Raw genomic sequence first — 16912 nt, 5'->3', positions numbered from 1 at the left:
GTTCATTTTTTCCTTCCACATTGTTTCAGTTCCTGTGAAGCACGTAAAGGGTTAATAAACTTCTTGAATGTGGTTTTGAGAACCTTGAGGGGTGTAGTTTTTAGAATGGTGTCACACTTCATTATTTTCTATCATATAGACCCCTCAAAATGACTTCAAATGTGATGTGGTCCCTAAAAAAAAATGGTGTTGTAAAAATGAGAAATTGCTGGTCAACTTTTAACCCTTATAACTCCCTAACAAAAAAAAATTTTGTTTCCAAAATTGTGCTGATGTAAAGTAGACATGTGGGACATGTTATTTATTAACTATTTTTCGTGACATATCTCTCTGATTTAAGGGCATAAGAATACAAAGTTTGAAAATTGCAAAATTTTAAAAATTTTCGCCATATTTCCGTTTTTTTCATAAATAATCGCAAGTAATATCGAAGAAATGTTACCACTAACATGAAGTACAATATGTCACGAAAAAACAATCTCAGAATCAGCGGGATCCGTTGAAGCGTTCCAGAGTTATAACCTCATAAAGTGACAGTGGTCAGAATTGCAAAAATTGGCCCGGTCATTAAGTACCAAATTGGCTCTGTCACTAAGGGGTTAAACTATGTCATTGTTTTTTCACAGGTTTTCCCTAGATTCTATGTGTTTTTCTGCACAGTGGCGCCCCCAACCCTCTGGTTGCTCAGGGAACTGCAGCCCTTCCCCTACATAAGGCCAAGCTGAACGTCTGTGTACAGTCAGATGCTGGGGTCACTGCAGGGTAAAAAGCAGTTAAGTGGGATACAACACTACACCCCCTCATTCATTCTCAGGATCAGTGGAGGTCCCACAGGCGATGGCTACAGGCTCCTTACACCAGGACCGCCGCCCGGGTTTAGGGACGGGGATTTTCCATCATAAGGATAACAGAAATGAAGCTCTCACCATTAAAGCTGACATTGCGGATGTATTTCAGGAGTTTCTTCCCCACCGGAGGGTCGACCGCTGGACAGAGGCCAGAAGACCCCGGGCACAGATCCTTGATCATGTTGTGCAGAGCGTGAGCCATGGCGTACACCGCGTCCACCACAAATTGGACCCTACCGTCCTGCTCGTGCGGGAAGTCCTGCCCGATGCGCTCTTGACCTGTGGGAAATGTGCAGAATCATGGCGGCTCAATGTGGACGAATCACGGAAAGAGAAAAACATCAATTATAAGACAATAATGAGTCAATCATCAGGAGTGACCATCCCCTCCTCCATCTGACATTCTTCACACATCTTTTGCTGGATCTATGATCTATGATCTGTGCTATCGGGCTGCGAGATCTATAGAGAGCCGGAGAAATCCCTGGGAAAGGAAGGACACGACCCTCGGGACCCCTCCTGCTGAAACCGATGTTTGGAGGACGGAGGTAGAAGGAAAGTCAATAGCTGAGAAGGTGGACTGAGGGCACCGGGCTATTGTGCTTGGTTTGAACAGTCATTTTGTCCTGACAGGCTCCCTTTACCATTTCCACAAACCCTCTAAGATGCCAACCAGAGGCGCGTCAGTCCCACAGACGCCTCCTGCAGTGCCCATCATAAATAAGCGGCAGAGAGAGTGCCAGTCACATAAACCCCCCAATAGGGCCAAGCATGTGTACCCGAAAAGATGCCCCATAATGTGAATGTAACATGTATGCTCCAGGAACCGTTATATAGATGCCAGTCATATTGATACTCCAGTAATGCCAATCATATGAAGCCCCCACAGATGCCCCATCGAGCGCGTGTCACCTAAATGTTCCAGGATTGGCACCAGACTGTGCCATGGGTGGGGATCTCCTTTACATGCCCCTTAGGGTGCCAAGGCTATGGAGAGGCCGTCCACATCGCCCCCATGCATCTCTGCTTTATCTGTTTCCTGTCTCATCTGGAGCCGATCCAAGGAGAAACCTGCAACAGCGTCCTTCACGGAGCGGCGGACCATGAAAATCCCAATAATGCGCCACCAGCCTCACAAATGTTATTTTACTTTATAGCGAACGTTCAGATAAATGGCTGCAAGTTTATGTGAGATGGAGAAATGTTTATCCAGAGGGAGATAATAGATTGATACATTAGATGATAGATTATAGAGAAGTGATAGATAGATAATAGATATTAGATGTTAAATGATAGATAATAGATAAATGATAGATAATAGATAGATAATAGATGATAGATAGATAATAAATAGATAAATAGAAAATAGATAGATAATAGATAATAATTGATAGATGATAGATAATAAATATATAATAGATGTATAATTGATAGATGATAGATAAATATATAATAGATGTATAATTGATAGATGATAGATAAATATATAATAGATGTATAATTGATAGATGATAGATAATAAATATATAATAGATGTATAATTGATAGATGATAGATAATATATATTCTGTCTATATGTTCTTGCTTGGACCAGGGGTCCGCGCCTCCCTCCTTGCACCCGTCGCCCCCTCCTCCATTTACCTGTGCACTTGCGGTCGGTGTCCTCCTTCTTGGAGCCAGTAATGGTCAGTTTACAGTTGAAGTTCTCCTCCCAGTATTCTGCAAACCAGACGTTCCTCCTGTTATTCTCCAGTGTCCGAGAGGTAAAATAGGCGTCAAAACCTGGCAAAAGTAACCACATCATCAGTTAGTGCAAGGGGTCACATTCATCCTGAGCCCCCTGATTCATGAACATAATGCAAGAATTGCAGTGGAAAGTGACACCTGCAGCACCACAGATGTTGACCATTGCGGTGGAGCGGCGGTCCGGCTTCCTGCGACATAAGCTCCTGGTGTGATCTGTTCCTTCCCCCATATTATAAGCTGTTGATGAGTGAGGACTATCTGCTCCGTCCAGCTGCGAGGAAGTAAAGTGCGGCCATGTCCTTCTCCACCTTCCCTGTACTCAGATGAATGCTTAATTACATCAACGCATCATTAACAGCTGCCAATCAGGATTAATTAGGAGCTTTTCACTTTCCACCGACTATTTGACATATTTGCATACTGTCCCGTGCCGCCGTCACGTGTGGATTATTTTATCGTCATTCTACTCTGGAATTATTCACGGAGACGCTTTGATTAAACTCTACGTGATATCGAAGAGGCCTGGGGGGCTCCAATCTGATGTAGGACCACAACTCCCATCATACGCAGGCTGCCTGCCGGAGGCGACCGTCACTGGCCCAGCTGTTACTGGCAGGCACCAGTGGATCGCAGGGTGTGACCAGTAAATAGTCCTGGTGTCGTCACATTGCTGCGGAATAGGTTAGCGCTATATAAATAAAGATTATTGTTACAATTACAAATTACAGCTCTGGCAATTAAGAGATCACTGCACAATGTTCAGTTTTTCTGATTTCTCTCTTTATATTTTTGAGTAAAATGTAAATTGTTCTTTTATTCTATAAACTTCTGACAACATGTCTCCGAAGTTCCAAGCAATATATTTTGTATTTTCTTTTCTGAAAATGATAAATGGTCAAAAAACAAACAAAAAAAACTCATTTCTTTCAGACCTCAAATAATGTAAAGAAAATAAGTTCATAATCATTTAGAAACAACAATACTAATGTTTTATCTCATGAAGTTCAGAAATCAATATTTGGTGGAATAACCATGATTGTTAATCCCGGCTTTCCTGCGTCTTGGCAGCTTTCCACCAGTCTGTCACACGGCTCCTGGTACAATAATGTCAGCCGTTCTTCTTTGTGTGATGGCTTGTGACTATCCATCATCCTCCTGATTACATTCCAGTGGGTTCAGGTCTGGAGATTGGGCGGCCATGACAGGGATGTGATGGGGTCCTTCATCCACACCTTGATTGACCTAGCTATGGGGCATGGCGCATTGTCCTGCTGAAAATCCAGTCCCCAGAATTGGGGACCATTGTCTGAGCAGAAGGAATCAGCTGTTTTTCCAGGATAACCTTGTATGCGGCTTGATTCATACGTCCTTCGTAAAGAGCAACCTGCCCAATTCCAGCCTCGCTGAAGCCTCCGCAGATCATCACCTGGTCGTCTAATGGTTGGACGGAGACCTGGAGAGGCGGACATGCCACAGCGTCTGCACCCACTGTGACACTTGGTGGAGGATCGGTGATGATCTGGGGATTTACATAGCAGCACATACATTCCTTGGAAATAACACAAGCCTCTATCTAAATCAGTGCTATGGAATCTAGAGTTATCCCCCCGGACCTCCTCGGAAGACCCCACTGATAGGCCCAGACCTCAAACTATCACGATCATCTGGCAAGTCCTAGAATCCTGCTCTTGTGCTGGCGTGGTGCTATATGGAAATAGCGCCCCCTACTTGTCAGGCAGAATGCCCACATGATACCCCACAGCCACTGACTACTGTGAACTGGGCTATTTCCTGAGCACCTGGATGATGAATGTGGCTCCCAATATATAGGGGGATAGAGCTTACCACTTTACATTTATAGGGACGTTCAAGTGGGAGCTAAGCTAATACATCCCACAAACGTGTGTATATATATATCTAGTATAGAGGCCCCAATTAATAGAGGTGTTGCTGATGGAATATAACTAAAGGGGTTGTGCAAAACTAGAAAATACTCCAAAAATTAGCACCCCCCCTGTCTGCAGGGTGTGTGCAGTATTGCAGCTCAGCCCAATTCACTTCCATGTAGCTAAGCTGCAATACTACATACAGCCTGTAGACAGGGGTGGCGCTGTTCTGGCAGAATGCAGCCATATTTCAGGTGTATCAGTGCTATAACATGGGACTGGGTCCAGCTCTGCTACGTGTTGGGTCGCAGTGTTTGCTGCGCTGGGCTTTGCGTGGGAGCTGCGTACCCTCCATGCCGCAGTGATTTGTTGGGCTCACGGCGATGTGTTTGGATAGTAGTGGTCTCTCCGCAGGATGCCCGTCCTGATGCCAGCCTGGAGATGGCTCCCTGCGGTGTTGGCATTTTCTCCTGTCCCCGGGAAGATGATTCCAGGCAGATAAACATGTCAGACAGGTAAATTTATCTGCAGTGTGAGGTTCAGCAGGAGGGAGCTAAGTGCCCAGAACGTCTCCGCCACGATGCCAAGTGCCACGTAGAGCGCGAGCCATCTGTGCAAGTCTCATCATCGAGCGCCAGAAAGTGGCCGTCCGCAGCCTCCTGACCAAAGCGTGAAGGTCAGGGAGCAAACTGGGGTCCGTCACAGAGGGGACGGGGGGCTGCCGCAGAAACTCAGGGGATCGCTTAGAAATATTGTGCTACTTTGTGCATACATCATACTGATTAGCGCTCATTCGCACATCAGTTTCTTACAGTTCGGGCGTAAGAAAGATTGCTTCAATGTTGATCCAGAAAAATAAGATGAGTGTCATGCGAGTACAATGTGATGTTTCTCACCTGACATCCATATAACATGCCTATAATCTGCCTATAACATGCCTATAATCTGCGTATAACATGCCTATAATCTGCGTATAACATGCCTATAATCTGTGTATAACATGCCTATAATCTGTGTATAACATGCCTATAATCTGTGTATAACATGCCTATAATCTGTGTATAACATGCCTATAATCTGTGTATAACATGCCTATAATCTGTGTATAACATGCCTATAATCTGCGTATAACATGCCTATAATCTGCGTATAACATGCCTATAATCTGTGTATAACATGCCTATAATCTGGGTATAACATGCCTATAATCTGGGTATAACACGCCTATAATCTGGGTATAACACGCCTGTAATCTGTGTATAACATGCCTATAATCTGGGTATAACACGCCTGTAATCTGGGTATAACACGCCTATAATCTGGGTATAACATGCCTATAATCTGGGTATAACACGCCTGTAATCTGGGTATAACACGCCTATAATCTGGGTATAACATGCCTATAATCTGTGTATAACATACCTATAATCTGGGTATAACATGCCTGTAATCTGGGTATAACATGCCTGTAATCTGGGTATAACACGCCTATAATCTGGGTATAACATGCCTATAATCTGTGTATAACATACCTATAATCTGGGTATAACATGCCTGTAATCTGGGTATAACATGCCTATAATCTGGGTATAACATGCCTATAATCTGTGTATAACATACCTATAATCTGGGTATAACATGCCTGTAATCTGGGTATAACATGCCTATAATCTGGGTATAACATGCCTATAATCTGGGTATAACATGCCTATAATCTGGGTATAACACGCCTGTAATCTGGGTATAACACGCCTATAATCTGGGTATAACACGCCTATAATCTGTGTATAACATACCTATAATCTGGGTATAACATGCCTGTAATCTGGGTATAACATGCCTATAATCTGGGTATAACATGCCTATAATCTGTGTATAACATGCCTATAACATGCAATGCGCTTTTAACATCAGCTTTTACATACTGTAATTTTGAACAAAGGTTCCCTTGTTGAAGCTCAGGCGAAACGCGCGTTGGGCAGGTGCGGGGTCTCCGTCCTGGTTAGTGTACCGTTATTTATCCTCTCGTGCACTTTCATTGCACACTGGCACTTTGTTTGGATACACTGTTGCACTTATAACTTTATCATCACTGTGGGTCATTACCACAGTGTAATTACCTCCATGTGTATCCGTATTATCTATTTAGTGATTTATTACTTTTATATTATATTTTCAGTGTGTATACTTTATGCAGTAATTGTTTTGCTATTGTGTGATATCTTTATGCATCTCCAAGTTATGATATCGGTCCTGCATGACATATATATATTTTAAGTTTACTTTCTCAATAAACTACAATATACCTACTGATTTATATTCATTGTCATGTATGGATTAATATAATTAATTTTGGAGCTATGGTAATTGTTTACTATATATACCCCGCACCATCCCGCCATCTCTCCACTTTGTTTTTTTGTCTTCCCTTTTATTTATAATTCATCATGTATTATGCGGTTCATTTGCCTCGATAAATTTATTATGGTTTACTAGATAGTGCAGTTGTGTATCACATTTATAGGTATTATTTTCGAGTGGATGCACAACATATGTATATTGGTCTTGTATGTGTATATTTAAAGGCTCAGTAGACAGCCGCGGGCTGATATTATTAGGCTAGGTTCACATTGCGTTAGGGCAGTCCGCTTAGCGCATAGCGCTACGGACTGCGCTAACGCAATGTCCCAAAAGGGATCGCGTTTGCCGATCCCGCTAGCGCAGATGCCCGATCTGATGCCAGATGCAATCAGCGATCGAGGTCCGTCACTCAAATGATGGCACGTCGCTAGCGCACGCCCAATGTGGGCGCGCACTAGCGATGCGTTCGCCATTACAAGCAATGGCGGCGTTAACGGACTACGTTACACGGCATTATGCCGCGGTGTAACGTAGTCCGTTTAACGGGTTCACATAACGCAATATGAACCTAGCCTAAGGCTGGGAAGGGCCCATGGATATTGGCCCCCTCCCAGACTAATAACACCAGCCCTCAGCCACACCCAGAAATCAGCTCTTCCCGATGGCAGTAGTCACGGTAACCTCCGTATGAGCCGCAGAGGACTGCTTAGCCCTTGCTGGTTATTAAAAATATGGGTACAACACATCTTTTTTTTGTTCCCTCTTTTTAACAATCAGTAAAGGCTAAGAAGACAGCTGTGAGCTGATATTAATAGGCTAGGAAGCTACATGGATATTGGTCCCTTCTCAGAATAATAACACCAGTTCACAGCTGTCTGCTTTCCCTCAGCTGGTTACTGAAAAATAAGGGGAACACCACGCCATTTTAGTAATTGATTAGATCCCTATTTATTATAATTGCCAGACCTGAAATAACGAGCACTTTTCACCTATTGTGTCCCCCCATTTCCTTGTAGATCGTAAGCTTGCGAGCAGGGACCTCACCCCTAATGTCACTCTTTATATTGTCTTAACTTGTACTGAATTTATTGTCTGTACATGTCCCCGCATAATCGTAAAGTGCTGCGGAATATGTTGGCGCTATATAAATAAATATTATAATTATTAGATGTCTCCCTGACCTATTGTTATCTATTCTAGTCTGACGGTTCGGGCTCTGGTTTCATTGTACTCGGCTGATGAAATGTCGTGTTTCCTTTGAGATGTGTGGGTAAAAATCGGATGACACGCACATGGCCCGTCTGCCACGCAATTTTTTTCTTGCACCCATTGACTTGTCCGATATTCGCGGACACTCGCAGCATGCTGCAATGTTTTTTTCTCAGTCTGGTTCGAGCTGAGAAAAAATTTGCAGATGAGCAGGAAATAATCATAGAATAACGTTAGTAAGAGCGCAATCTGATTTTTTTTATGGGATTGCACTCGTTGGATTTATATAAGAACAACCTCATAGAACGTCCATTTATTTCTGCGGAATGAGGACTCAGCACCAAAACACACAGACGTGTCCCATTTTGATCTGAGTGACGGATTAAACAAAGCAAATCTATGAGTCCATGAATAAATTGCAGCAAACAAATCCATCCAGGAGCCGTCCTGCGGTGGCCGCGTTTAATGGACTTAGACATTTGTTTGGGGTTTTCTCAATTCTCTAATATCATTTCTTTTGCATAAAAAGAAAACTGATAAAACTCTCAATGTAAAAACTGATACACGGAGCAAACACTGATGAGAAGCGCTCAGCTTTATACATACGGGAAACGTCACTAATGTTTGATCCATTCTACTCCTGAGCTCCTGTCATCATATGTCAGCTTCAGAATGGAAATCATCCAGCTTTCCCTAATGCTTGTTCATTATTTCCAGAAAACTTAATGTAATTTGCATGTTGGGAGGCAAAATCTTATATACACAGCGACTGCAACAGCAGAATAGTGAGTGCAGCTCTGGGGTATAATACAGGATGTAACTCAGGATCAGTAATGTAATGTATGTACACAGTGACTGCACCAGCAGAATAGTGAGTGCAGCTCTGGAGTATAATACAGGATGTAACTCAGGATCAGTAATGTAATGTATGTACACAGTAACTGTTCCAGCAGAATAGTGAGTGCAGCTCTGGGGTATAATACAGGATGTAACTCAGGATCAGTAATGTAATGTATGTACACAGTGACTGCACCAGCAGAATAGTGAGTGCAGCTCTGGGGTATAATACAGGATGTAACTCAGGATCAGTAATGTAATGTATGTACACAGTGACTGCACCAGCAGGATAGTGAGTGCAGCTCTGGAGTATAATACTGGATGTAACTCAGGATCAGTAATGTAATGTATGTACACAGTGACTGCACCAGCAGGATAGTGAGTGCAGCTCTGGAGTATAATACAGGATGTAACTCAGGATCAGTAATGTATGTTCACAGCGACTGCAGCAGCAGAATAGTGAGTGCAGCTCTGGAGTATAATACAGGATGTAACTCAGGATCAGTAATGTAATGTATGTACACAGTGACTGCACCAGCAGGATAGTGAGTGCAGCTCTGGAGTATAATACAGGATGTAACTCAGGATCAGTAATGTAATGTATGTACACAGTGACTGCACCAGCAGGATAGTGAGTGCAGCTCTGGGGTATAATACAGGATATAACTCAGGATCAGTAATGTAATGTATGTACACAGTGACTGCACCAGCAGAATAGTGAGTGCAGCTCTGGGGTATAATACTGGATGTAACTCAGGATCAGTAATGTAATGTATGTACACAGTGACTGCACCAGCAGAATAGTGAGTGCAGCTCTGGAGTATAATACAGGATGTAACTCAGGATCAGTAATGTATGTTCACAGCGACTGCAGCAGCAGAATAGTGAGTGCAGCTCTGGAGTATAATACAGGATGTAACTCAGGATCAGTAATGTAATGTATGTACACAGTGACTGCACCAGCAGAATAGTGAGTGCAGCTCTGGGGTATAATACAGGAGGTAACTCAGGATCAGTAATGTAATGTATGTACACAGTGACTGCACCAGCAGAATAGTGAGTGCAGCTCTGGGGTATAATACTGGATGTAACTCAGGATCAGTAATGTAATGTATGTACACAGGGACTGCACCAGCAGAATAGTGAGTGCAGCTCTGGGGTATAATACAGGAGGTAACTCAGGATCAGTAATGTAATGTATGTACACAGTGACTGCACCAGCAGAATAGTGAGTGCAGCTCTGGGGTATAATACTGGATGTAACTCAGGATCAGTAATGTAATGTATGTACACAGTGACTGCACCAGCAGAATAGTGAGTGCAGCTCTGGAGTATAATACAGGATGTAACTCAGGATCAGTAATGTATGTTCACAGCGACTGCAGCAGCAGAATAGTGAGTGCAGCTCTGGAGTATAATACAGGATGTAACTCAGGATCAGTAATGTAATGTATGTACACAGTGACTGCACCAGCAGAATAGTGAGTGCAGCTCTGGGGTATAATACAGGATGTAACTCAGGATCAGTAATGTAATGTATGTACACAGTGACTGCACCAGCAGAATAGTGAGTGCAGCTCTGGGGTATAATACAGGAGGTAACTCAGGATCAGTAATGTAATGTATGTACACAGTGACTGCACCAGCAGAATAGTGAGTGCAGCTCTGGAGTATAATACAGGATGTAACTCAGGATCAGTAATGTAATGTATGTACACAGTGACTGCACCAGCAGAATAGTGAGTGCAGCTCTGGAGTATAATACAGGATGTAACTCAGGATCAGTAATGTAATGTATGTACACAGTGACTGCACCAGCTGAACAGTGAGCGCAGCTCTTGAGTATAATACAGGATGTAACTCAGGATCAGTAATGTATGTACACAGTGACTGCACCAGCAGAATAGTGAGTGCAGCTCTGGGGTATAATACAGGATGTAACTCAGGATCAATAATGTAATGTATGTACACAGTGACTGCACCAGCAGAATAGTGAGTGCAGCTCTGTGGTATAATACAGGATGTAACTCAGGATCAGTAATGTATGTACACAGTGACTGCACCAGCAGAATAGTGAGTGCAGCTCTGGGGTATAATACAGGATATAACTCAGGATCAGTAATGTAATGTATGCACACAGTGACTACACCAGCAGAATAGTGAGTGCAGCTCTGGAGTATAATACAGGATGTAACTCAGGATCAGTAATGTAATATATGTACACAGTGACTGCACCAGCAGGATAGTGAGTGCAGCTCTGGGGTATAATACAGGATGTAACTCAGGATCAGTAATGTATGTACACAGTGACTGCACCTGCAGAATAGTGAGTGCAGCTCTGGGGTATAATACAGGATATAACTCAGGATCAGTAATGTATGTACACAGTGACTGCACCAGCAGAATAGTGAGTGCAGCTCTGGAGTATAATACAGGATGTAACTCAGGATCAGTAATGTAATATATGTACACAGTGACTGCACCAGCAGGATAGTGAGTGCAGCTCTGGAGTATAATACAGGATGTAACTCAGGATCAGTAATGTAATATATGTACACAGTGACTGCACCAGCAGAATAGTGAGTGCAGCTCTGGGGTATAATACAGGATATAACTCAGGATCAGTAATGTAATGTATGTACACAGTGACTACACCAGCAGAATAGTGAGTGCAGCTCTGGAGTATAATACAGGAGGTAACTCAGGATCAGTAATGTAAAGTATGTACACAGTGACTACACCAGCAGAATAGTGAGTGCAGCTCTGGAGTATAATACAGGATGTAACTCAGGATCAGTAATGTAATATATGTACACAGTGACTGCACCAGCAGAATAGTGAGTGCAGCTCTGGAGTATAATACAGGATGTAACTCAGGATCAGTAATGTAATGTATGTACACAGTGACTGCACCAGCAGGATAGTGAGTGCAGCTCTGGGGTATAATACAGGATGTAGCTAACGATCAGTGTTGTGAACAGGTAATTCAGAACCACAATGGGTCTAGTGGTTAAGAGCACACAAGGTGACCTGACAGTTACCAATAACAAGGACGAGCTCTGAGACGTGGGAACTCTGCTGACCGCAATCCCTAATCCTATCATACCACACTAGAGGTAGCCGTGGAGCGCTCCTGTCCAGGCCTAGGCGCCTCGATCACAGCCTGAGAAACTAGCTAGCCCTAAGAGAGAAAAAATAAGCCTACCTTGCCTCAGAGAAATTCCCCAAAGGAAAAGGCAGCCCCCCACATATAATGACTGTGAGTTGAGATGAAAGTACAAACACAGAAATGAAATAGATTTTAGCAAAGTGAGGCCCGACTGACTGAACAGACCGAAGATAGGAAAGATTACTTTGCGGTCAACACAAAACCCTACAAACAACCACGCAGAGAGTGCAAAAAGACCCTCCGCACCGACTAACGGTACGGAGGTACCCCCTCTGCGTCCCAGAGCTTCCAGCAAGCAAGAAAAACCAATAGCGCAAGCTGGACAGAAAATATAGCAACAAAAGTAACACCAGCAAAACTTAGCTTATGCAGGAAAGACAGGCCACAGGAACGATCCAGGAGAGAGCAAGATCCACACTGGAACATTGACTGGAGGCCAAGAGCAAAGCACTAGGTGGAGTTAAATAGAGCAGCACCTAACGACTTCACCACATCACCTGAGGAAGGAAACTTAGAAGCCGCAGTACCACTCACATCCACCAACGGAAGCTCATAGACAGAATCAGCCAAAGTACCACTCGTGACCACAGGAGGGAGCTCGACCACAGAATTCACAACAGATCAGTGCATTAACATCAGAAATCATTCCTAAGGCTGGGTTCACATTGCATTGAACCCATCCGTTAGACGGACTACGTTACACCGCGGCATAACGCGGTGTAATGCAGTGTGTTAACGCCGCCATTGAATCCAATGTCGGACGCATCGCTAGCGCATGCCCACAATGGGTGTGCGTTAGCAATGTGCCGTCATTGAGTGATGGACCCCGAGATGCGGGCTGCAGCGTTTCCGGGTCCGTCACCGCTAGCGCAGATAGATGCTATATCTGCGCTAGCGTGCTGCCATACCGGCGCTTGCGTTAACAGCAGCCCGCTAACGTATGTGTTGAACGGGCTGCTGTTAACGCAATGTGAACCCAGCCTAACCTCTCTGGATATCTTTACAGTAGTGTTTGTGCCAATTTTAAGGTGTTTTTTCCTTTAGTTGCAGACATGAGCTTCTTGTTAGTGTCACCAAAGCCTTTATTCTACTTTTGATAAATGGGTGTAACTAGGGCAGAAGCCTCAACACCTCTCAGTATCAGTGCAAAGTGTATAACGCTGAGAATATTAATGAGTTATCGCATGTAGGTTGGGGTATAAAGTGAATTCTGTGTGGAGTGGCCCCATAAATCCACATGACAGAGACTCGGTGACGGTCGACGCTCTTCTCCCCTTATATTTTCTTGTATTTGGTGCTACTTGAAGTTTATAAAGTCTTTTTGGAGCCGGGATTCCTTCGAGTTGCATTCGGGCTGATTTCTTGCAGACACCAGAGATTTGGGGCGCAGAGGAAGCTTCATCTGGCTTCTCCTCAAAGACGTGCGCACTTGTGGCCCCTGGGGGCCGATCTCACGGCTCCTCTCTGCTTTAGCAGTCAGTATTTAATTGCGGGCTTGTATGAATGGAGTAACTGAAAAATGGCAAAATATGAAGGCGTCGGAGGGAAACATTGTTTTTCTTATCATCTTTGTTGTTCTCCGGGGACCTGGGGAAATTCTATAGTAATGTGAGTGCGGCATTCAGCTGTGACAGACGCCGGGCTTGTCCTGTGCCGCTGCGGATAAGATGCTAACTGGATCCAAGCGATAAAGAGAAGACGTCTCCAGGGGCCCCAGAGATGGCCATGGGCTAATGGGAAGGTTCACTGAGACCGGGGCCGCTCTGCATTAGGAGGCAGCAGAAAGGAACAGATGGCGGGGCCACGATGGATGATGGCGGAGGTTACAGTCACACCAGGTTCCAAACATCCCTCGGCCACACATGGGGTGTCCCTTCACCCTGGGCAAATAGTCCAACGTCCTAACTCTGTATCTAAATACCCACGGCCAATGTTAATTATTATTGCCCCATTAGTACCAAGAACCCCAAAGCACCAGGGCTGGCCCCCATCACTCTCAGACATCCCGCATTTATTATATGGGCCCCTGGAGAAAGGGGGCCCAGCTGTTCTCCTGAGAGATAAGAACCTGTGCTGGAAACATTCGGGCGTCTCTACTCCTCGTGTCCGCAGCTTCTGAGCTTACCGCACTTAATTCTTACTGTAATTAACAAGCCCAAAATAAGCTGAGACTTTCTGGAGGTGTCTCGCTAAATCTCAATTAATTGTGATAAAAGTCTCGCCCGCCGTGGAGCAATGGCGTCAGCTACGCCGACCGTCACACAATGCAGCCGACCGACGCTTTGTATTAAAGGGCAGAGCCATTAAAATCCTGTTTGCATTTCAACACAGACTATTAAGTCTCGGATAAATGTAAAATTCACCAGAGAAGCGTCGGCAACGCTCAGGATAGGCTCCATTCAAGAATCAGGATCTCGTCTCATCACCAGCGAATGTGAATATTTGGGGCTATCCTGAGACAAGCAGCAATGTGAGTGTGCCCTCTCCAATCAAATAATTGCCGATAAATATAATTTCTTATAGATGAAGTCCAGTGCAGAACATTATATTACTTTCATTCTAAATACACACAAAATATATAATTATAGCTGTCAGAGCGCTGTGCTTATTAACAAAACAGCAATTCTCCTGAATACACACAAAAATACGTTAGAACATTCGGCTATCTGCAGCCACCACTAGGGGGAGCTCCCTGTATACAGAGATACATGATAAGATCCTGTCTGCAGCCACCACTAGGGGGAGCTCCCTGTATACAGAGATACATGATAAGATCATGTCTGCAGCCACCACTAGGGGGAGCTCCCTGTATACAGAGATACATGATAAGATCCTGTCTGCAGTCACCACTAGGGGGAGCTCCCTGTATACAGAGATACATGATAAGATCCTGTCTGCAGCCACCACTAGGGGGAGCTCCCTGTATACAGAGATACATGATAAGATCATGTCTGCAGCCACCACTAGGGGGAGCTCCCTGTATACAGAGATACATGATAAGATCTTGTCTGCAGCAGTCACCACTAGGGGGAGCTCCCTGTATACAGAGATACATGATAAGATCCTGTCTGCAGCCACCACTAGGGGGAGCTCCCTGTATACAGAGATACATGATAAGATCCTGTCTGCAGTCACCACTAGGGGGAGCTCCCTGTATACAGAGATACATGATAAGATCCTGTCTGCAGCCACCACTAGGGGGAGCTCCCTGTATACAGAGATACATGATAAGATCATGTCTGCAGCCACCACTAGGGGGAGCTCCCTGTATACAGAGATACATGATAAGATCTTGTCTGCAGCAGTCACCACTAGGGGGAGCTCCCTGTATACAGAGATACATGATAAGATCCTGTCTGCAGTCACCACTAGGGGGAGCTCCCTGTATACAGATACATGATAAGATCCTGTCTGCAGCCACCACTAGGGGGAGCTCCCTGCATACAGAGATACATGATAAGATCCTGTCTGCAGCCACCACTAGGGGGAGCTCCCTGCATACAGAGATACATGATAAGATCCTGTCTGCAGCCACCACTAGGGGGAGCTCCCTGTATACAGAGATACATGATAAGATCCTGTCTGCAGCCACCACTAGGGGGAGCTCCCTGTATACAGAGATACATGATAAGATCCTGTCTGCAGCCACCACTAGGGGGAGCTCCCTGTATACAGAGATACATGATAAGATCCTGTCTGCAGCCACCACTTGGGGGAGCTCCTTGTATACAGAGATACATGATAAGATCCTGTCTGCAGCCACCACTAGGGGGAGCTCCCTGTATACAGAGATACATGATAAGATCCTGTCTGCAGCCACCACTAGGGGGAGCTCCCTGTATACAGAGATACATGATAAGATCCTGTCTGCAGCCACCACTAGGGGGAGCTCCCTGTATACAGAGATACATGATAAGATCCTGTCTGCAGCCACCACTAGGGGGAGCTCCCTGTACACAGAGATACATGATAAGATTCTGTCTGCAGCCACCACTAGGGGGAGCTCCTTGTATACAGAGATACATGATAAGATCCTGTCTGCAGCCACCACTAGGGGGAGCTCCCTGTATACAGAGATACATGATAAGATCCTGTCTGCAGCCACCACTAGGGGGAGCTCCCTGTATACAGAGATACATGATAAGATCCTGTCTGCAGCCACCACTAGGGGGAGCTCCCTGTATACAGAGATACATGATAAGATCCTGTCTGCAGCCACCACTAGGGGGAGCTCCCTGTACACAGAGATACATGATAAGATTCTGTCTGCAGCCACCACTAGGGGGAGCTCCCTGTATACAGAGATACATGATAAGATTCTGTCTGCAGCCACCACTAGGGGGAGCTCCTTGTATACAGAGATACATGATAAGATCCTGTCTGCAGCCACCACTAGGGGGAGCTCCCTGTACACAGAGATACATGATAAGATCCTGTCTGCAGCCACCACTAGGGGGAGCTCCCTGTATACAGAGATACATGATAAGATCCTGTCTGCAGTCACCACTAGGGGGAGCTCCCTGTATACAGAGATACATGATAAGATCCTGTCTGCAGCCACCACTAGGGGGAGCTCCCTGTATACAGAGATACATGATAAGATTCTGTCTGCAGCCACCACTAGGGGGAGCTCGCTGAATACAGAGATGCATGATAAGATCCTGTCTGCAGCCACCACTAGGGGGAGCTCCCTGTATACAGAGATACATGATAAGATCCTGTCTGCACCCACCACTAGGGGGAGCTCCCTGTATACAGAGATACATGATAAGATCCTGTCTGCACCCACCACTAGGGGGAGCTCCCTGTATACAGAGATACATGATAAGATCCTGTCTGCAGTCACCACTAGGGGG

General features: G+C 44.8%; 1 protein-coding gene across 3 annotated transcripts in view; it reads right to left on the bottom strand.

Annotated features, from left to right (window-relative positions):
* Positions 1-16912, bottom strand: part of GRM7 (glutamate metabotropic receptor 7) — a 478587-nt gene that overhangs the window by 152677 nt on the left and 308998 nt on the right. For all 3 annotated transcript variants that reach the window (XM_069736194.1, XM_069736195.1, XM_069736193.1), the window contains 2 exons: positions 2490-2630; positions 927-1127 (listed from right to left, as the gene is read on the bottom strand). In XM_069736194.1, coding sequence (XP_069592295.1) covers positions 927-1127; positions 2490-2630 — 342 coding nt within the window. The remainder of the gene's footprint in view (positions 1-926; positions 1128-2489; positions 2631-16912) is intronic.

The sequence above is a fragment of the Ranitomeya imitator genome, chromosome 8, assembly GCF_032444005.1.
Source record: "Ranitomeya imitator isolate aRanImi1 chromosome 8, aRanImi1.pri, whole genome shotgun sequence".
NCBI classification, from domain to species: Eukaryota; Metazoa; Chordata; class Amphibia; order Anura; family Dendrobatidae; genus Ranitomeya; species Ranitomeya imitator.
This window is presented reverse-complemented; position numbering and strand designations above follow the sequence as displayed.